Source organism: Nilaparvata lugens, chromosome 2 (assembly GCF_014356525.2).
Source record: "Nilaparvata lugens isolate BPH chromosome 2, ASM1435652v1, whole genome shotgun sequence".
Taxonomy (NCBI): Eukaryota; Metazoa; Arthropoda; class Insecta; order Hemiptera; family Delphacidae; genus Nilaparvata; species Nilaparvata lugens.
In genome coordinates, this window is record NC_052505.1 from 83,030,125 (window position 1) to 83,053,159 (window position 23,035).

General features: G+C 34.0%; 1 protein-coding gene across 4 annotated transcripts in view; it reads right to left on the reverse strand.

Annotated features, from left to right (window-relative positions):
* Positions 1–23,035, reverse strand: part of LOC111061543 (SLIT-ROBO Rho GTPase-activating protein 1) — a 144,997-nt gene that overhangs the window by 17,020 nt on the left and 104,942 nt on the right. For 3 of the 4 annotated variants that reach the window (XM_039421934.1, XM_039421931.1, XM_039421933.1), the window contains exons 3-10: positions 21,165–21,330; positions 18,999–19,220; positions 11,053–11,400; positions 9,580–9,855; positions 6,627–6,948; positions 4,378–4,590; positions 3,183–3,288; positions 1,681–1,905 (exon numbers count right to left, since the gene is read on the reverse strand). In XM_039421934.1, the coding sequence (XP_039277868.1) occupies positions 1,681–1,905; positions 3,183–3,288; positions 4,378–4,590; positions 6,627–6,948; positions 9,580–9,855; positions 11,053–11,400; positions 18,999–19,220; positions 21,165–21,330 (1,878 nt within the window). Of the gene's footprint in view, positions 1–1,680; positions 1,906–3,182; positions 3,289–4,377; positions 4,591–6,626; positions 6,949–9,579; positions 9,856–11,052; positions 11,401–14,582; positions 14,931–18,998; positions 19,221–21,164; positions 21,331–23,035 lie in introns of all 4 variants that reach the window. The other variant, XM_039421932.1, reaches the window with a different exon arrangement.

Below are 23,035 nucleotides of genomic sequence, written 5' to 3' on the forward strand. Positions count from 1 at the left end.
AAAATCGATGAAGTTGTTAACAAAACTTTTATTCTTATCACCGTAATCAATAAAGAAAAGCATTATTTTTTAATCTACAATATTGTTAATTTCTTGAAATTCACGTCAGCAAGGTTATGTCCTTCTCTCGTCTGGCATTCATAGATGCGCTGAGAATGAATCAGCTGAGTGAGAGTGTACTGGTGGAATGTAAGGATCTGAAGGAGGGGGGTGGGTGTAAGAGTCGAGTGTTGAAGAAAAAAAAGACGCATATTCAACTCAACGCATTTCAGTAACAATGGAGACTTGCAGCAATACACAACGTGCATTCGCCGTGAAGGCTTATTACCAAACGCGTAGTTAGGAAGCTGCGAGAGAAGAGGACGTCACCTTGCCGACGTAATTTTCAAGAAATGAACAATATTGTAAATTTAATTATAATGCTTTTCTATGTAGATTACGGTGATACAAATAAGAGTTTTTTAATAACTTCATCGATTTTTAACAGTTATTTCAAAATCGCCTGATTCACTGCCGGATGAAGCCTTCTTTTGAATTTGTATTTTTAATCTATTATTTTATTAATTTCAAAAAAAAATACTATAATTATATTTTATAAATAAAAATGAGTAGCCCTGAATTAATACATTTTGAGAATATAAAAAGCCGTTTTCTAGAAGGTCAAGGAGCTCAATCATAAACTAAAGTTTTTTGTTTGGATTCGTATTTAGAAATTGATTGATTGGATAGATTCAAAATTTCAGTACATGTATTTTTTAGGACTAAAAATTGTGTGTGAAGTTATCATTTCTTACATGACCTCTAGTCTGTGTATTCTAAAGTGAGGTTTAAAGCAGTTTTGGGCGAATGCCTGTTGTTTTTACCTGAATTATTGTAAATTCATTAAAAAATGAATATTTTTATTATTATTCATTATTTTTACAAGAAAACACTGACCGGGAGAGAAAAACTAAGGAAACTCTTCGTACTATTTCTCTCCCAAATCTAGATAACATTTTAAAAGTCCAAAATATAGGACTATTGTAACATAATAATGTCCAATTTGGACCAAAAGTCCAAATGATTTCACTTTTTCTAAAATTTGGTCAATTTTCATTAAAAAACAACAGTCATTAAGGGCATGTTTCCGAGCTCGGGATTTAGCTAAGTTCTAGACTTTAAACAGCTGGAGTCAGAAAATTGGCTTTCCGAAACGGGGCGTAGTCGCAGTAAATAATTGCAGCAAAATAACCTTTTCTCATTTCTATAATTGGAAACGTTTTTCCTTGACGAAATAAAACATTCCTAAATAATTCAAAATAGCTGAAACTTTACACTATTTTCTCTTTATTTAATTTTGTATTCAATTCTCTAGTTTTCGAAATTTAATTTAAACCGCGACTTTGACTATTACTACGACTAGGCCACGTTTCGGAAAGCCAATTTTCTGACTCCAGCTGTTTAAAGTCTAGAACTTACCTAAATCCCGAGCTCGGAAACCGACACTAAGTGCCGGTTGCACAACAGCCGGTTAATTTTTAACCGTGATTAATTTCACGAGAACCAATCAGAGAAGGCCTTCTTGATAAGACGGCTTCTCTGATTGGTTCTCGTGGAACTAATCACGGTTAAAATTTAACCGGCTGTTGTGCAACCAGCACTTAGAGTTTTAAATTCTTATATACTAGAATAGATACTCACTTGTCATCGGGCTCTCTCGATATGTATTTCTCATACACAGTGCCACCAAAATCGTTCAATGGGAAGATTTCGTCGTTGAATAGAATAATATTCTTGATGAGTTCGTTGACTTGGTTCTGATACTGAACCTGGTCCTTGTCCTCAGGCACAGGCACCAGGGTTGGTCCGAAACATATCGCTAGATTGTATGGGTCCATCATGTTCTCATCACTGTATTCTGATAAGCTGTCGAGCAAAATATACAGATTAGTTGTTGTAGTAAACTCAGTAGGGAGGAATCATCAATTAGGGTTGTAGTGAGAAAAGTGACATCCCAGAAATTTAAAGAATCAACTTTTTATTTTTAAAATTAAGTACAATCTTATAACAAAGAATTGACAAGCACAGTCAATAAATAAGATAAGTACAGTTAGAAAACAAAGAATTCGGGACTTTAATGTTAAACTTGAATTTTAAAAACACTTATGGAGTGAAAATGCACTTACATTAGTAGTGACGATTGTTTCGACCTGTTGTTGGTCATCATCAGACAGTAGGAACTTACTCTAATGTCTTACTTTTATGTTTTTGAAATGAATGTACTGTACTTTTCTTATAAACGGTGTTGGACAAGACACTGAACTTTCATTAATTCTTCAACAATTGGCTAAACTTCAGTTCAAGATGAAGCTTTATTAAGCACATTAAATCGTTTTTCTTGTACATTTCTGTGATTGATCTATCAATCTATATCATATCACATCAATTCAAATAGAATAGGAAAGATAATGAAAATGCATAGGAAAGATAACGATTGAAATTATTATTACGATTACTATATAAAGGATAACTGGATTTTATATTATAGGTGAACAACTATTCAACTAACTTATTATAACATGTACTTTATTATTATAGTGGGGTATCATGATTAGGATTGAAATTATTTCTACCAACCTCTTGAATTTGATATCTGTACTATAATTATGTATCTATTTGTAAATAAACTTGCTGTGGATGCGAATGATTGGCATTCAGAGAAATTATTATTTATTTATTTGATAAAAACATAGAAAGACTCACAGACAAACTCCAGTACGAGCCTAAATGACATATTTGATATTATAACATTACAATTAAAAAGAAAATGAAATCGCACTTCATTAAATATCTAGCAACGATTCAGTATAACCAGAGACAAACAAATAGTCTTTACTTGCGCTTATCCTTTCCCTATGGTACAACTAATACGATTAGAAAAGAACGATATTTTCTGAACTATTGGACTATTTTTTTCTTCTTTTTTTTTAATCTCAATATTTTATTGTACAAATATGTAAAGGAGACAGATTTGACCCCCGTTGTCTCCATTTATGAATGAATAAATAAATAAATAAATATTTGGGTTGGATTCCGAAAGTTGGTAAAGGGGTATAGGATGAAAAATATGTATATTCAAAGTAAGAAGTAAGATGAAAAAAGGAGGGTTAGTAGAGCTTTATCTATTAAAAATAATTACTTACTGATTGAGGAAAGCAAAGAGGTAACGCATGACTATAACTACACAACGTGGTAAACTTTGGACGAGATCCTTCATTCGCATCACAAATTCCTGCTTCGACTCCAATTCTGAAAACAAGAAAATGAAATTAAGAAAATGAAACATGCAAGCCAAGTATAAGATTGGAACAATGCAAACAATTTCTGCAGAATTTATTTCACATGATAATATTATGTTATAATACAGACATTTTAGGTTTGCTTGAGTTATGCTTTATCTACGATCAGATGAATTTAATTTTTCTGGATCTGAAATTTCATAGCACCAAGTCTGGAAAATAGTTATAGGCTCTAGCAGGACTTCCTACATAGGAGGTAGTATATAGGAGGTCCTGGCTCTAGACTCATTACAGATTATAGTGACATATGCTGAAGCAATCTGCTTCTAGATGTGAAAATCTTCAATTCATTGTATAATCTGTAATACAAGAAGAAAACTATTACAATAATTTATTTTAAAAGTTACAGTATTAAAACAAATACAACAAATCATAATTTTGAACATCCACGTCTAATACATTTTAGTAATTCTTATTCATCTCATTGAAAAGAATCAATTATTCTATTGAGCAAATCTCAATAGCTTCAAAAATGATTGATATGAAGATTTCAAGACAGAAGATTTTTATTAAAATCCAATTTTATACCAGCATTCAAAACTGATTTCATTTCATTTCATTTTATTTTTATTCACCACCTACATCACAAGGATGAGGGACACGTCAAGGAAGTCACTACTTGTCAATCACACTCTTTACTGGAAATTTCTTCAGTGAATAGAGTCGATTGTCTAAAAGATATTTTTTAAGAGCTTGCTTGAATAGTTTAGACTGTTCTATACTTTTTATCTCAAGTGGCAGGCAATTATAAAAGCGAAGACCCTGTGTTTGTGGGTGTCTCTGCGTTTTCAGCAGCCTACTGTGTGGTAGGTCAAAATCGTTTTTTTCCTCTTGTGTTATGTTTATGTATATTGTTTCTACATTGCCTAACCGTTTCATACCTTTTAATGTGTATAGAATCATCTTGTAAATATAGAGGGATACTACTGTAAAAATCCTATCTTTTCTGAAATAAGGTCTGCAGTGAGCATCATAATAAACGTCAGTGTTCTATAACAGTAGTATAACGAAAGAGTTGAATTGCAATTATTGCACTCACGAGCCAATTCCATGAACTGTTCAAAATAGATGATTGGGAAGAGAGGCTCTCGGAGTTCGCGGAGATAGAGCTTGAGGACGCCGGCCACCGAGTTGATGTCTGACGCATCAGTGACGTCAGCCAGGGGATCCTCCCCCCTCTCGAACGCCTCTCTGAAGTTGTTGATTTCAACCTGAGAACCAGATACCCTGAATATCCCTTGATGGTGGAGTCCTGCAACAAAACAAAATTATTTATTTGATAATATACAAATACAATCCAGGTAAAAACAACAGGCATTCGCCCAAAACTGCTCTGAACCTTAATTTGGAAAACACAATCTCCAATAAGAGAGACTGTGATTATGGTATTGTTTATTCATCGAATAGCATTCACATCGTGATAGCTTAGCAGAATATTATGCAAAGTTCTAACAAGCTGTATGATTTTTAGACGAGTATATATGAATGAACGAATAATAAGTAATTCAATACTAAGGGGGTGCTTAAGGTTGTGCATTCAATGTTTTTTTCCTTTTTCTAATCTATTGGACAGGTTCTTAGGACATAATCTATGCAATTGAAATATTTTATCAGCTTCTGTTAGCTAACAATAGGGCTTCAAAAGTCACTTTTTTGAGACAGATAGTACACATACCCTACAAAAACTACTGGTCAGAAAAATTTGAGAGAAATATGCAAGTCTCCTCTTCAATATAGCAAAAATTGCGTCAACTTTGTTTTTGAAAATCTCAAAAAATACATTTTTATACATTTTAAACTCTTTTTTCACATTCAATGTTCGTTCTATAGACTTCAAGTCCATAGCAACTTGTAGCGCTGTTCTTGATGAATAAAGTTGATGCTTAAACTTCTTTTATAGACACAATAATAGCCGCTGGTATGTGTACCTTTAAAGAATAGAATAGAATAGAATAAGTTTTAATGTAACCGCTTCTGAGGTCTTCAGAAGCATTACCTCCGTCACAATGTACAGCAAATGTCACACATACAATACAATAATTGCATCTTTCCAAACTAAAACATTTTATTCCCCATATCGTTCATAAATAAAAAAGTAACTTTTTGTAAATTCGATAACTTGTTTATTTTGGCATTAGTCGCGAAAAAACGCATATTAGAACAAAGCCAATGATATACTGAATGTATTAAAAAAACTCCAATGGAAAATTCGAAACCGTTTATGATCTGGAAAGAAAACAGAGTTTAGCACTTCAACAACCCATAACTCGCTTATTATACCACTTAAAAATTTCAGTTGCCACTTTTTCTCACTCTTATAGTGATCTTAAATTATATTGAAAAAGATTATCCAATTTAAATAAAAATAAAAAGGTGTACTGAACAGCCTTAATAATGTCGTATGTCATTCCATTTAATATCACATTAATGCTGAATCGTTAGTATTCTTGTATGGTTATATTTCTCCTACTTTTGAAGAATTTCTATTTCGACTATTTCATTTTCACACAAAAATTACGAACGATATCACATCCAACCTGAGCCCCCCGATTCTAAAAGCGATTCTGAGCCGATCAATTCTAAAAGCACTATGTACTTAATTAATAAATTAGCAAAAATGAGATTGAAATATTGATGAATGGAGAGCATCCAGTCTGAGTGAACCGTAATACTAAAACTTCGCATTAAATGAGCAAGAATTAGATTCAAAAATTGATGAATGAAAATTCGATGTTTAACCTTCGCATCTTCTCATTCCATTTACCCATGTGGACTTCATCCGTGAAAAATGATGTAACTAGAATAGAATAATTTTTTATTCTATAGTGAGGTCCACGTTATAATGACAGTATTTGATTAACTTTGATGTTGCTATCCTTGTCTATCATTCGACAAAGCAGGTAGTACTATCCTTTTCTAGCTTCGCAACGATGTCAAATCTGTTTTTGACAGTGCAGAAATATAATTAATTAAGGCCGAGAATCGAAAACGCTGCTCTCCTATCTTTATCCACTGTCATTATAACGTGGACCTCACTATAGTCACTTTTGTGGTCATCAGAAGCATTACCTTCGTCACAAATCACATCTTGATTTATTACAAAGATAGTACCAAATACAAACACAATTCAATATTTTGATATAAAATAATAATTATAGACCATATAATAGACATCACTCTTGTCGTAACCTACAATATATTCATATAATTATTACCGTTAAGGGACGGTAATACATTGATAAACAGGACATATTGTGTGGTAAATAGATCATTGAGAAAGTTGCTTACCGTAGAGATTGATAACCCTGATACAGCTCTTGACGATGAGCGGTATCTCCTGGTTGAGCGACTCTAGGTACTCCTCGAGACTGCCGCCAAACAGCTTGGGCTGGCCGTTCATGTGGAGGCGGCCGATACGTTTGCGGCGGGGCGGCTTGGAGGCGGACGAAGGCTGCAGGAGGCCGGGACTCTGAGAGCCGCCTCCAATACCCCCGCTGCCTCCGATCACCTCCACCCCACTCGACATGTCCAGCAGCTGCTGCCTGATGTACTCGTGCTTCGAGTCCAGCCTCGCTATCCGGCTTGTACCCAGCATGAATTCGCGCAGTTTCTAAAGCAAAAACGGCACTGTTCAACATTGGTTTCCTGAGTACAGTAGTTGTGAAGGTGATATAAAAGTATATTGAAAAATATATCAAGTATATCTTTTATTTATAAATTTAAAATTATTTATAATTTAGTTTTCCACTTTTTTATCCCTTCTTAATGCATAGGAATTATAGATTCATCATTGAAAATTATTTCAATGTAGTTTAGATCTTTAATAAAAATTTAGATCTCTCTTTATAATTATAGATATAACGAATGTTATGATAACTCGAGCTTACGCACAGGCCTTTGTTGCCTATGTAAGCTCTTTCCTATCAGATACAATAATTTTATGCAAGAATAAAATTGTGATAGCTCAAGAGTTTTATTGTTTAGTATAGTTCTATATTTTGTTGTTTGATTTTGGTAAGTATATTAAATCGTTTCTTGAATTGTATAAACTTTATTGCTTAAGATTCTATGTAGCTGCTTTGAATTGTATTCAGAAGGAAAAAATAAATTGAATCGAATTGAATAAAACTGGACAATATGTAGTCTATTTATTCAGTTAAACCACAGATATCTTATATTATCTTTTCCCTATGGTTATAGATAGTTCAGTCAGTCAGTCATGTTATACCGTATTCACATGTTGGCCCAATGAAGGCCAATGGCGACCAGCACCAGTGTGTAGATGGGTGGTTTGACAGCGCTGGCCTAGATGTGGACTAGGCATTACCAGGCTGGACCAACATGTGGACTAGGTATTACAACAAATACCAGATGCGTGAGAGAGAAATAGAGCGCGCTTTGTTTCTCTTGTACTAGCCGACAGGGCTGCTATCTATATGTTTTCTTCACTAGCAAAACCAATAGTTCATGACTGAACTATCTATATCACTTGAACTGATTTAAGCACTAATCCAGAAGAACTGATCACAAGGAGTAAGGGCAAACATCAATAATACAATTCATTAAGGTTGAAAAATATTTTCAATTAAAATATTCTATTTATATTTTAATGTATTTATTCAGGGCTAATGAATAGTTTTCTATTTTTTTATTCAATTAATATATAGGTACCATTTTTATTGAATTATAAATGTATTATTATTATAATTTGTATTAAAAATGAATCATTACAATTTGTATCAACTATTAAAATGCTGAGAAAACGTTTTAAATTCAATTTAATTTATTCAAGAAAAATTACATTACAAAAATATCGCATATCACAGTCTGTATGGAATGGATATTCTTCCTAGTTGTCGATTAGTCAATTTGCAAGGAGTCAGCATTGAACAAAATACACAATGAAAAATTATAAGAAACTATTAATAAAACCAATAAAGAAGTAGTAAATAAATAATCCCCCTTATATTGAGAGTGTGGAACCTTTTAACAAATAAATGTGTATTCTATGCCGATGATACTACTCTTATGTCCTCCAATTCACTCTCAGATATAAACTCTGTCATTACTGGCTATATGAAGGAAAGGTCCTACCTCTGGTTCTCTGTCAATGACTTGATTGTAAATGAAAATAAAACAGAGCATATAATTTTCAGCTTGAGAGCAGGTCGTATTGGTGTCAATAGCCAGCCGTGAAGTTTCTTGGAATAAATTTAGATTCTGGTCTTACCTGGAGATCTCATACTGATGCTCTATGCACACGTTTAAGTAGAGTAATTTTCCTGCTGAGGAGACTCAAAAATTGTACTAGCTCTGGCTTGGTATTAAAGGCTTATTTTGCTTTATTTCATTCACACCTTTTGTATGGAGGTCTTCTTTGGGGAAACTCCAGTGGAGCTGGGGAGGTTTTCCTCTGTCAAAAACGAGCCTTAAGAACTGTTTTCAGTATGAGTGTAACAGACTCATGTAAGCCAGTATTTATGGAGCATGGTATACTTACTCTGCCTAGCATCTTCATTTTGCAAAGTTTAATGTATATAAAGGGAAACCTTCCATCACTAAATGTCAGGGGTGCAAATCATAGTCATGACACCCGAAACCGAAACAGGATAGACTAAGAGTATGCTAGGCTAACAAAGACGCAAAACTCCCATCTCAACACTGGAATAATACTTTTTAATAAATTACCGTGGAGTGCTAGAGAGGCAAATGGGGAAAGTATTCAAGGTTGCTATTATTAAATGGTTGAAAAAGAAAGCATTTTACTCGGTAGGAGAGTTTTTAGCTGGGAGTACTATTGATGTAACATTTTGAAGCTGTTCCCTTTTCTTATCACATAAACGTACAGAATTTTAATTATCTGAACTTACTGATAAGTGACTGAATGTTTTATGTAGCCTACAGTGTGTGAATGCATTAATTTTATTGATACATTGTACGTATTTTGTACTTTCATTTGTTATGTGACTTTGTCAATGCTCTTGAGCGGGACGACAATAAATGATTCTTGATTCTTGAAACTCATAATGAACACAGTTTTGGGTATAGTCAAAAGAGCACTAGGCTATTTATTAATTCAAAAAAAATCGTAAGCGAGAGTACACCTCTCTACAGCAGAATGTATTTGAGACACTCAATTTTCATACCTCCATGAAAACACTCCGCACCACTCCACAACGGATTGCTGAATAATTAATGTACTTATAGAAATCACTCCAATCTAAAATTCGCAGCTACTGACCGTCAGGTAGAACTCCTCGGTCTCGTGTCGATCGGCACGCAGCTTGATGGAAACAGTCTCAGGCGGCTTGCTTGCGGGCAGCGCGTTGTCGCCAAAGTAGCCGCTGCAGTCGTAGTCCTTTGCCGTCAGCATGTCGAGCAGCGTCGCTTCGGCCGTCTCCAGCGTCTTCCACACCTCCTCAGACTCGGCGCGCAACGTCGTCAGCCGCGTCTTCAGCTGCACCAGTCGCGTCTCCATCTCCGCGCACAACAGCTTCTGCAGTTCGGGCTCTGCGAACTAAACAGTATATTGTTAGCAGAATGAGGAAGAGTAAGGACTCAAAGAAAGTGTATCCGAAAAAGATACACAAGTCTAGTTCTGTGAAGTGGATACCAAAGTAAAATGGACAAGCCAATGAACTGGAGAAAGGCTTCAAAGAAAGTAGACCATCTCCGCGCACAATAGCTTTTGCAGTTCTGGTTCTGCGAACTGCACCCATTTCTACATATATAAGCTCTAATATAAGACCATTCTTGATAATATTGTTTTTATTAATAAGTTACTGGATGTTTTTATTTTAGGCACCCATTATACAGCCTAATGTTATAATAAAGCCTAAACTCCGCTTGGGTTTTGAATTCTGATGCAATACAGGTTACCTCCTTAAAACTGTATACCTGATTAAACTGTATACTGTACTTATTGTTGTGTTAAGGAAACATATTTGGGTCATTACTTGTTGTTTCCGATGTGATATTGTGAATAAATAAAACACAATGGTTTGGTTGCACAAAATTCTATTGAATTTTGAAGACGGTTAAATAAGGTCGATTTGAGTAAAATATGGAATTGAAACTACAGTAGCTTTGAAAATTCTAAAAGAAAAAGCGCCCACATCAGACATTTTTAAATACTGAAGTTGAAAGTATATTGATTTAAAGTATATTTTGTGTCTCTACTTTTGTTATAAAGCTTTTCGTTTAAATTTCTAGTTATTATAAGCAACTCTCACCAGCGGGCAAAGATTTTTCTTTTTGCTGGTGATGCCTAGAAATGTTATAATTAGTTTCTTTCTTCTCTCATGTTTATGCATGTATGTGTAATATTGTATTATGAACATTTTATTTTTATTTATGCTCGTAAAAAGTAAATTCGTATGGCTTTTGTTGGTGGGGAGTCCCTTGCGGGAAGGTCCCACCGCCTGAATATATAATTTAAGCCGTCAATGGGCCCTTACGACTGTCATACTTCAGCCGGGACCGACAGTTTAACGTGCCCATCCGATAACACGGGAGTGATCTGGTTAAAAAACTTTTGGTATTGAGAGGGTTTGAACCCGGGATCTCTGTGCTGCTACGCAAGCACTCTATCCACTAGACCACGGATCACTCCATTTATGCTCGTGTATGTATGTGTATGAGTAAATTATTGTTTGTTTTCTTTTTGGCAATAAATAAATTTGAATTTCATTTTTGAAAGAACAAGAATATCTACCTCATCGGTCTTGCCCTGGAACTCGAACTTCTTTGGTATCATGAAGGCGGAGTGGTTGAACTCGAGGAAGCGCTGCTTGTCGAGCCGCGAGTCGAGTGCGGCGATGTTGGAGTGCAACGCATCGAGGCCGGCCTGCACGGAGCCCTGGTGGCCTTCCTCGGCCGAGATGTGCATCATCAGCGCTCGCGAGATGCACTCGTGGAAGCCCAGGTCCATGCAGTCTATCAGGTCGGACAGGTCGTCCACAAAGTACTTGTGTAGTGTGGTGTTCGACGCCTCCAGGCACAACACGTACTCGTTTCGCGCCTTAAGTGCTTTCAACTTGGCGTCAAAGTATTTGTTTTTTCTCTGCAAACAAAGAGGCAACACGAATCAGAACATTTCAATCAAACACATGGATGCAAAATTACACTTGTGTTGTGTGTGAAGTGGTACCTTTCCATAATGAAAAACACAAATAGAAATTGTCATTCTATAGATGCATATCTTATAAATGCATCTTTAAATTTGCTGTATAAAGAATTTAATGTTCTCAGTATTGAGCACCTGTATGATCTTGACCTAGCTAGTTTTGTCTATTCGTGGCCCAATAGATTCCCTATAGCCCCTCATGGCGGCTATGTTACTCGTAGACAATCTGAGAGATTTTTGCTAGAACCACCTTGTAGAACAGCGGCTGCCAGTGCTCATGCAGCGTATTATGGTCCTAGACTTTTAAACCGTCTGTTGCTTGAAGTTTCTGGAGCATCCCAATGTATACCAATTTGTTATTATTCTTTCACTTTCAAACTTTTAGACAGTATCTTCGACACTACTTATTAGGGAGACAAAATGAAGACTAATTTCGATTTATTTCTCAAATCTGTTTGTAAATCTCAATTCTATTCTTAAAATACATATCTTACTTAGTATAACAGAGCAGAAGAGAATTTGTTGTTTTATTTTAAATATTGGTGATCTTTATCTTTGATGTAGAACATATAGTTGAATCTCAATTAGGCCTATACTGATTACAAGAGGAACATTTGTATGAAAATAGCATAAGAGAATGGAATTTTCTTTTTTCTTTTTTTCTTGATATTGTAATGTAAAATGATAAAATCTAATTATGTTATTAATATTACGATGTATAAAAGTATCTTATGCTATCCAACATTCTAGAGATACACCATCCCTCATCACAAGCTTTGCTTAAAGAGGGATGCAACAATATTATTAGATATGATATTTTATGTAAATATTCATTATTTTATAAAGAATTTGTATTTTATGTTTGTAAGTATAATTGTATATTAATTTTTTGTTGTTTTTTTGTTGACATATCATAATCAATTTGTTTTTTATTAGGGATGCAGAAGTAGGTGTATAATCGATATTATAATAAGAGAGAGTAGGGTTGTGTTTGTTCGCATCAAAACATGTCAACTTGTGGATTGCATACCGGAAAAACGGGAATGATTTAGATCTCCAAATTTTGCACATATATTCTAAAAATATCAATATCGTGCAACTCGAAGCCCAAATTTCAATTTTCCTTCTAGATTTTTCATAATTGATGTTCAAATTTCATTCATGGGACATGAATACACTAGTAGTTCTGTGAACAGTAGACCTCACGCAGTATTCTCATCCACAAGTACCTGATTGAAACTATAGACCTTATATGGAAATACAGCAATAGACTGGCTTCTCCACACATATGATTGTGTAATCACTTGTCAGCTGATTTATGATGAATAATTCTATAGTCTGATTTTTACTCTAATATTGGCGTATGAAGGAGGCTCCTTTTTCCTTTTATATTATCCTTGAAATACAAAATTTCAAAAAACCTTGTATATACGTCGACGCGCAATTGAAAAAGGAACATACCTGTCAAATTTCATAAAAATCTATTATCGCCGTAAATGCGCAACATATAAAACATTCAAACATTTAAACATTAAGAGAAATGCCAAACCGTCGACTTGAAACTTAGACCTCACTTCGTTCGGTCAATAACATATGTTAATATAGAACTATAATCTAGAGAGACTACCTCTTCGAAACAGATGGCTAAAATTAGCAACTAAATTAATAACCAGTCCAATTTTGCCAGGTTGGCATCAAGTTGAGGAAGGATTCTAAACGGAATTTGAGTTTTGTCACTTTTATTAGGTTAGCACCAAGCTGAAGAACTTATTTATACTGTGATAAACGAAAGAACTGTCTTATACATGTACGGGATAGGAAAATTATGTTTGACGCATCATCACGTCTCAACTACTGGGCTGATTAACTTGCAATTTTGCATAAGATTCTTAATTAACCGAGGATGGTTCTAGGCCTATTTGAAACTCTTCAATATCTCACTCGGTCAAGTTTTAAAATAGACCCTTGCGAAGCACGGGTTACCTGCTAGTGATAAAATATTATCAAGTAGGTTTGTTTATACAAACAATGAACTCTCAGAATCTTTTCAGGCCTTTGATGTTACTTAGCTTTAAATAGAGCTACTTGCTAATTTGAATACAAAGAATCACTAGCACCCTTATATTATTTCATTGCAGACACGACTAGTTTTGTGTATTAAGTGGAATTTCAAGACTTGAGAATGGAATAAATACTTAAAACTAGTCTGAAATAAAATGATATAAGAATACTAGTGATTCCTTTGTTTTGACGATCTATTTTGAGACAGTTGAATAACAGAGATAAACTTCGAAAGATTTTATATTGTAAGAAATTACAGTTAACAGATTTCTTAATAAGAACCACCTGAAAATGATGTATCATGCTCTAGTCGAGTCAATTCTGCAGTATGGCATAGTTGTTTGGGGAGGCTGTTTCAACTGTCATATTGCTGAATTATTTGTAGCACAAAAACTGATAATTAAAACTATATTAAGCAAACCCAGGCTCTATCCAATGGATATGGTTTTTAGTGATTTTGAGGTCATGACTATACGTCAATATACATAAAACCCGTAATTGAGTACTTAATAAAATATAGATCCGATTTTCCTCTCACAATAAACTCTACTCTTAATTATTATAAGCAACTCTCACCAGCGGGCAAAGATTTTTCTTTTTGCTGGTGATGCCTAGAAATGTTATAATTAGTTTCTTTCTTCTCTCATGTTTATGCATGTATGTGTAATATTGTATTATGAACATTTTATTTTTATTTATGCTCGTAAAAAGTAAATTCGTATGGCTTTTGTTGGTGGGGAGTCCCTTGCGGGAAGGTCCCACCGCCTGAATATATAATTTAAGCCGTCAATGGGCCCTTACGACTGTCATACTTCAGCCGGGACCGACAGTTTAACGTGCCCATCCGATAACACGGGAGTGATCTGGTTAAAAAACTTTTGGTATTGAGAGGGTTTGAACCCGGGATCTCTGTGCTGCTACGCAAGCACTCTATCCACTAGACCACGGATCACTCCATTTATGCTCGTGTATGTATGTGTATGAGTAAATTATTGTTTGTTTTCTTTTTGGCAATAAATAAATTTGAATTTCATTTTTGAAAGAACAAGAATATCTACCTCATCGGTCTTGCCCTGGAACTCGAACTTCTTTGGTATCATGAAGGCGGAGTGGTTGAACTCGAGGAAGCGCTGCTTGTCGAGCCGCGAGTCGAGTGCGGCGATGTTGGAGTGCAGCGCATCGAGGCCGGCCTGCACGGAGCCCTGGTGGCCTTCCTCGGCCGAGATGTGCATCATCAGCGCTCGCGAGATGCACTCGTGGAAGCCCAGGTCCATGCAGTCTATCAGGTCGGACAGGTCGTCCACAAAGTACTTGTGCAGTGTGGTGTTCGATGCCTCCAGACACAACACGTACTCGTTTCGCGCCTTAAGTGCTTTCAACTTGGCGTCAAAGTATTTGTTTTTTCTCTGCAAACAAAGAGGCAACACGAATCAGAACATTTCAATCAAACAAATACACATGGATGCAAAATTACACTTGTATTGTGTGTGAAGTGGTACTTTCCCATAATGAAAAACACAAATAGAAATTGTCATTTAATAAATGCATATCATAATCAATTTGTTTTTTATTAGGGATGCAGAAGTAGGTGTATAATGATGAAATATTATCAAGTATAGTGTGGTCCACGTTATAATGGCAGTGGATAAAGATAGAAGAATAGCGATGCCAATTCTCTGCATTAATTAATTATATTTCTACACCGTCAAAAACATAATTGTCATAGTTGTGGACCTAGAAAAGGATAGTACCACCGGCTTTGTCGAATGATAGACAAGGATAGCAAAACCGAAGTTGATCAAATACTGTCATTATAACGTGGACCTCACTATAGGTTTGTTTATACAAACAATGGACTCTCAGAATCTTTTCAGGTCTTTAGATAGAGCTACTTGCCAATTTGAATACAAAGAATCACTAGCACCCTTATATTATTTCATTGCAGACACGACTAGTTTTGTGTATTAAGTGGAATTTCAAGACTTGAGAATGGAATAAATACTTAAAACTAGTCTGAAATAAAATGATATAAGGATACTAGTGATTCCTTTGTTTTAACGATCTATTTTGAGAAAGTTGAATAACAGAGATTATATATTTTCAACAATTGGTAAGAAATGTATTAGACTGTGGATCAAGTGGTTAAATTGGAAGTTATCAACCAACCAAAACTGCATTTGAACCCATCTGAATCTTTTGTAAATGTTCTTTTGGAACAGTTAAAATGATTATATCGAAGAGGATAGATAATCTCTTTTTTTTCATGATAATTGTTTTCATTAACTTTTTTTTTGTATTTTTTCTATGATACGATTTTAGTGCAACCAAATTTACTTATCAACACAAAGACAAACTCGTGTACTTGAATTGATAAATTAAATCGAATTATAATATCAGATAAACTTAAACTCTTTTCTATTAAATTTAAATGAAGTCATCTAACGGAATCAATGTAAAGGTAACAAATGAACGAGTCGATGACGGCACTTAACCACAGTTAAATTTAATAGATGAACATATTTTTGACTAGAAATATTTTGTCTGAATTCAAACGAGGGTCAAACGGGCTTTGAAAACTGTGTTTATGGAAATAAAACTATGAGAACAAGAATTTAATTTTCATTCCATGATGAACTAAGTTTCGGTGCGGTAAATATTTCAAATAACTACATACATTCAATACAGTCATTTTATCTCGATTTATGAGGAATCAATGCGATGTACTTCATTTTCAACGAATTGGAAATGACTAGTTCAGAAAACGTGGGGAGAATTGCATTGATGGTAACAAGCCATTTGAGAAATAGAGGAGTGGGGGAGTGGGGAAGCACTCTCAACAGCTTCCTGCTCTTTGCACTAATGAAAGGGGGGGAAACAATACACTAGTTCGGTCGGTCCCCAGCAGCACATATGCCAGAGAGAGGAACCCACTTCAATAATGGATTGTTCTAGAGCAGTCAATGTCTCTCACAAAATCCAGAAATGGAGACACGCTTTTGTTTCTCAACAGCCAGATGTAGAAGACTGGACTCACTAATCAGTTCAGCAGGATAAAAAAAGGAATTTCAAATGAATTGAATTGAGTTTGGTATTTCTAAAGATATGAGTTTTGCATCTGATGCAAATCTTTATAGGTAAATAAACATTCCAGCTGTTAAAAAAACTATCAAGTCAATGATAACTGAAATAGTTATTTGTATATCTAGAGTGAAAAGTACTGTTTTTTCTCGGGCAAACAATTTTCCTGAGGAAGAAAAAACATTTTTCACTCGTGATGTACACAACATTTTTCCTCCACCTACATTTTTATAAAAAACTGCAATTAAAATAATTTTTAAAAACTTACGAAACCAGTAAAATGTGTTACAACATGAACTAAAAATTAAACAGCTGGCTTGTAATCACACACCTCCGACAGTGCTATGCGCTATCTGTCGGCAACAATGGCAACAATGGCAACGGCAACAATGTCGCCAACAATTGCGCTATCTGTCGGCAAAACTGTAGCAACAATGGCCAACTCGACTACAACAAACTATGATGAAGTTCCCGTTTCAAATTTGATTAGTTAATGAGGAATATTCGTTGGCTGGTATTTTGAATGGATGGAATATTAAAAAAATATTTATAGTATACTGATATGAAGTTTGTAATAATTTTAGCATGAAACATATATTTCATATTTTGATCAAATGTCTGGTTGAGGTATTGAATTTAGTTGGTTTAATGACTACTCTATATGCTTCCTCATCTGAGCTTAGAACGTCTAACCTATTTCAAATGTAAGTTTTCAAAATAGAGATGCTTCCCATGTTATTTAAATGGAGTTACTTTTACGCTCTAGGGAGTTTTCTGTTTTTTCCTCCCGAGAGCGAAAAAGTGACACTAGTATTATGTTTCAGGGAGTAAAGTAGGCTCTTTAGACAGTAGGTGGAGGAAAAAGTCTATTACTCGGTAGCACAGTTTATTGTTGATAGATTCTAAGGTGAAATTTATTTAATTTTTAATAAATAAGTCTAAACCTGTGACTCAATATGTATTGATTTTATTGTTTGTTATTATTATATGTTATTATAAGACCAATTTGACAAGTTACCAATCAAATGGGAATATTCCCAAACAATGATGGTATGTAATGAAATTTATTAAAATTAAAAATAAATTTTAAACTGATTTCACACTGGTTGCACAAAAGCCTGTTAGATTTTAATCATGATTAAATGCCACTGGAGTCAATCATAGAAGGAATTTCGAAAGAAGGCTTCTCTGACTGGTTCTCGTGGAATTTAATTACGATTATAATTCAACATGCTTTGTGCAACAGGCACTGTGATTTTGTCTGGATAGAATTTTTATGGGAATAGGGATATCAATATGAATCTTTACCATAAATGAAGTGAGAATCTAGTTCCCAGTTAAGAGAAAAAGAAACTAACAGACATTGAAATTTTGTCCGGACAAAATTCTACGATGGTAATAGAAATAATAACTTGAATCATAACCATTGATCAAATGAGAATATACTAGTCCACAGTGGAATATTAATGCCAAATCATCCTTTTCAATAAATTAGTGTGAATTTATCGTCAGTAGGTAATGGAAACTTCAGCTCTACATTAATTATAACTAGTTAAATACAATCTTATACTGGGTTTAGGCTGAAACCTGTTGTTCATTGGCTTTAGTAGAAACTCACTATATAAGTTATTTCTAGTTCAAAAAAGGTTACTACATTTTCATGTTATATCTATTTACAAATTAGAAGGTGAACATAAAGAATAAGAGGATTTCTAATGACATTCACTAACAGAGTACAATTAAAAACAATATAAAAACTTTAAAATATTAAAGTAGTTAAAATATTTTAAAGTTTTTTAATAAAAGGATACTAAAAGTTGTTATATTGTTTTTATTTGAATCAAGTAGCCCACATAAGCGAAGTGATTTCGGAGTACAATTTCATTTACTATTAATACTCTCTATTGTCAATAAATGAAGATGAACTAAACTCTGTCCTCATCGAAAAAAACTATTATTTAATTTATTTTATTTTTACAAAAAAAACATAGATCGGGAGGGAAAATTAAAGGATACCTTGCACTATTTCTCAGCCAAATTTCGATACCGGTAACATTAACATAAAATAGGATTATGTATTTTGGGTTTTCACTTTCACAAAATTTTCAGTATTTTTTCTAATTGAATCTACTCATCAGTTATTACAGAAAATTACAATTTTCAACAAGTATTTTACAAGTGGCTCAGCCATATGTAGAAGACTTATTAATCAGTTCATGAATTACAATTTAAAAAAACTTATATTTTTCAAAAAATATATAATATTTTATATTTTAAAAATATAAAATGTTATATTACATTTATGAGATAAATTATTACATTTGCAGTTGAAAACCACCTTCTGTGAATATCTCAGTAAAAAACAAAGGAATTAATTTCAAAAGCAGTGAATTTACCTTTTGTACTTCTTTTTCTACAAGTCTGAACTTTTTTGAACGGTCCAGCTTCTCCTTGGGCAAGGATTGTTCTATTTTGAGTCTCTGGTTCTCAGCAAGTCGGAGCTTGGCCTCGGCTTGCCTGCACTCGCCTTGGTAGGCTTGGTAGGTTTTCATTGTGGTATGCAGCTCATGTAGAACCCTCAGTATTTCTTCGTGAGTCTCGTAACCTATTTCACGACACTGTAAGCGCAAAAATAATCATTATTACTTTTCATTTGTCATTGAAAAATTGAAAATAGCCGAATCAATTAAAATGCACAAGCCATCTTACATTTTTCCATAATTGATCACAAAGTTACAATTTTTTCATATGCACTAAAAAGTAAATTCGTATGGCTTTTGTTGGTGGGGAGACCCTTGCGGGAAGGTCCCACCGTCTGAATATATATATAATTTAAGCCGTCAATGAGCCTTACGACTGTCATACTTCAGCCGGGACCGACAGTTTAACATGCTCATCCGATAACACGGGAGTGATCTGGTTAAAAAACTTTTACTTATGAGAGGGTTTGAACCCGGGATCTCTATGCTTCTACGCAAGCACTTTATCCACTAGACCACGGATCACTCCTATGATGATGTTGTCATCTTCATATGCACTGATTATGTACATCAAAATATCAAGATTGATTCATCATTTATTTATTTATTCATAGACTGTTTATACAATCCTCGACGATTATGAGTTTTTGAACATGATTGTCAAGACAATATTCATCTTATATGAGAATTATATCTATATGATTGAAATAAGTTATCATCTTCATCATAAATTGAACTCTTTTCCGTTTGAAGGGAATTTTGGATGCGAATAATTTCAGTTAAATTGAGAATTCATCTGTTTTGTTTTCGAAATTCACTTCGATAACAATAATTTTAGTGCCTCCTATCCTTTGTAAGCTGTCGGTCCCGGCTGCCTAAAAAGCAGTCGTTAGGTCATGTCAGAGGCACTGAAATTGATCAGTTGCGACCTGACAACTCTGACACCAGACCTGAGCCAGTCAGTTCACTCGATATTATTATTAATGCCTCCTACTTTAATCAATAGTTTTGAATTCACTACAGTTTACTATAGAAGAATATAATAATTCAGTACGAAATGACAGTAGACAATATCTTGCCTCTGTCCTCTACCACGATTTCCTCTCCACATCCTTTCTGATTTCCTATATCACATATTCATAACCACAGTTTCCCCAATTAAATAAATTGATTTGGAAAACGTCTCCCTATAAGAATTATACATAGAAATGCTGGTTTATAATTGAAATGATTGGAAAAGTCGCTTCAATAACATTGGAACTTTTATTTATACATGAAATTATTCTGGTCAATTTCTTGTTTTCTTTTATTGATACATGATATTATTCTGGCCAATTTCTTGTTGTGAGAAATAAATACAGATGTTAAAAAGGTACTTTGATTTTTAATTTTTTTCTGATGAATGAATAATATCGGGGACCGAGCTTCGATCTGGAGTACCAAAGCATAACACATTTACTGTATTACGAAAGAAGACATTATAGTAACATTCATAGTTCATAAAGAAATGTTTTATCTAATCACAGTAAATTGAGATTGATTCCCAGAGGAATGCAAAAATTTCCCTCACAAAGGCCAGGTTGCACAAAAGCCGGTTAAATTTTAATCCTGATTAATTTCACGTGAACCAAATCAGAGAAGACCATTTCAAAAAGATGGATCTATTGGAATTAATCAGCATTGAAGATAACCCGGCTTTTTTGCAACCGGCACTAAGTACCTGATTGAATGATTACAAAAGTTCAACAGCTGAGTCATAATTTTGACACAGTCCCACACACATGAACTCGCTCACTAACTTCCATCATCAACAGACAACGAAATAATTATCAGCTGTTTTTCGAAGGATGAATAATAATTATCCTTTTAATGTCTTTCAGTGAGTTTTCCCAGGGATGAGACCTGGTGCAATCGAATCTTTATAATATTATAAACCTACTATGTTCTGATTTTAGTGAGAATCGTTAGAGCCGTTTTCGAGATCCGGTGAAATACAAACATATAAACATCTAAACATATAAACAGAAATTGCTCGTTTAATAGTATAGGATAATAGAATATGAGGATCAATGTGGCACTGACCCTTCTGTATATCCTTTGTACATCTTCGATAACTTGTGCCAGCCGACTGACAAGGTGTGTCGAGTAGACCTCGCTAAGTGCGGCATGGTCCTTGCTGAGGTTCCGTGTCTGTGTGACCAACTGCTGCCAACAGCTATATGACGAAAACAACGGCCACTGTTCTCTCCTACAGACACACAAAAATATCAAATCAAATCAAGCTTCATTCCATCAAAATATTTACGATTTGTCAAGATTTTATATTGCTGATGCGGTTACAAAGGAAAATATTCACGAATAAGTACTCACTGCCAAAATGACAATAAACTGTTATAAAATGAATGAATTCATTGATAATTTTTCAAAGCTGGTGAACAACTTGAGTTTTTTGTAGTGTTTTTACATGAGGCATAAAATGATCTAATGAGTATCAAGGTACTCCTTGTCACTTGAGGCCCAGTGCCCTGAATCGCGTACAGGCTTAAGGCTGTGCAAAGGCTGAAAATAAACTTTCTACTTGTGATATTTTTCAAAGTTTTTCGATTTGTATATCATCAAAATGAAAAAGTTTTATGAGGAAAAAATTTCTTCTCGATCATTACTTTTTGAGATATGAGCGCCTGAAGTTTGAATTTTTGGGACAGAACATTTCAAATTCGGTAAGATGAGATAGGATGTTGAGATAGGATGGATTCTTCATGGTATTGTTGATCTAGTAAAACAACATTTTTTTGAAAATATCAATTTTTGAAAAAGTTATTCAATTTACAAAAAATAATTCAACTAAAAGTTATTTTTGGTTATTTATAGTAAATTGAATAACTTTCTCAAAAATTGATTTTTTCAGAAAATTTGTGTTTTATTAGATCAACAATACAATACCATGAAGAATCCTTGAAATCTCATGGTTTCATCTTTCACCGAACTTGAAATTTTCTGGCACAAAAATTTAAACTTTCGGCGCTCATATCTCAAAAAGTAATGATCGAAAAAAATGTTTTCCTGAGAAAACTTTTTAATTTTGATAGCTTAATAGTATAAAAATCGAAAAACTTTGAAAAATATCACCAGTAGAAAGTTTAATTTTAGCCTTTGCACAACCTTAAGAGTTAAACTTGAAACACTTCTGTGATTTCAAACTCATCTAAAAATGTGATTGCCTTTAATCCTGAATAACTCTTGAGTAACAGACTACTCAGTGAATTTGATATTGTGGTAGATATTTTATTATTGTGGCAGAGGCCAAAATTCAATTTTAATATTGATCTACCGAAAATTACAACAATATCAGGATAAAATGTTCGAATATGACTTTATGAGAATACTGTACTTGAAATAGTGACAGCCAATCAAAATATCGTTGAAATAGTTTTGATTGTTAGGCTTCACTAGTAACGATTTCTGCTTTGTTATTTTGTGAAATGACTACAGTAATTTGTAATAATATTTAATTTAGATGTCATAAAGTTATACTTGTATGTATTTATTTATTTATTGTACAAAATACTTCAATCATAATAATTATAATTATGACATTGAAGGAAAAACTGGGCTGAGCCTGTACTATTTCTCTCCAAAAATTTTGATAAAAAGTTAATGTTGTCCAAAGGTTGAGGTTATGATATCACACACTTCTTCGTCACTTGTTTTTTGGTCCAGGAATAATGATTAGTTATTTTTTATAATTTGGATGAATAACTGCATTTTCAATATTGGATTTTTTACATGTAGTTCCTATAAAACCTACTCTTTAATAAAAAAAACATTTCTCAAGAAACAATTTTACTCTCCAGCTGAAAGAATACAACCGAACATCTCCAAACAACAATCACCATCTCCAATAAGCTACTGTATTCAACTAATCCGTGAATTTGAATAATAGAAAACAATGG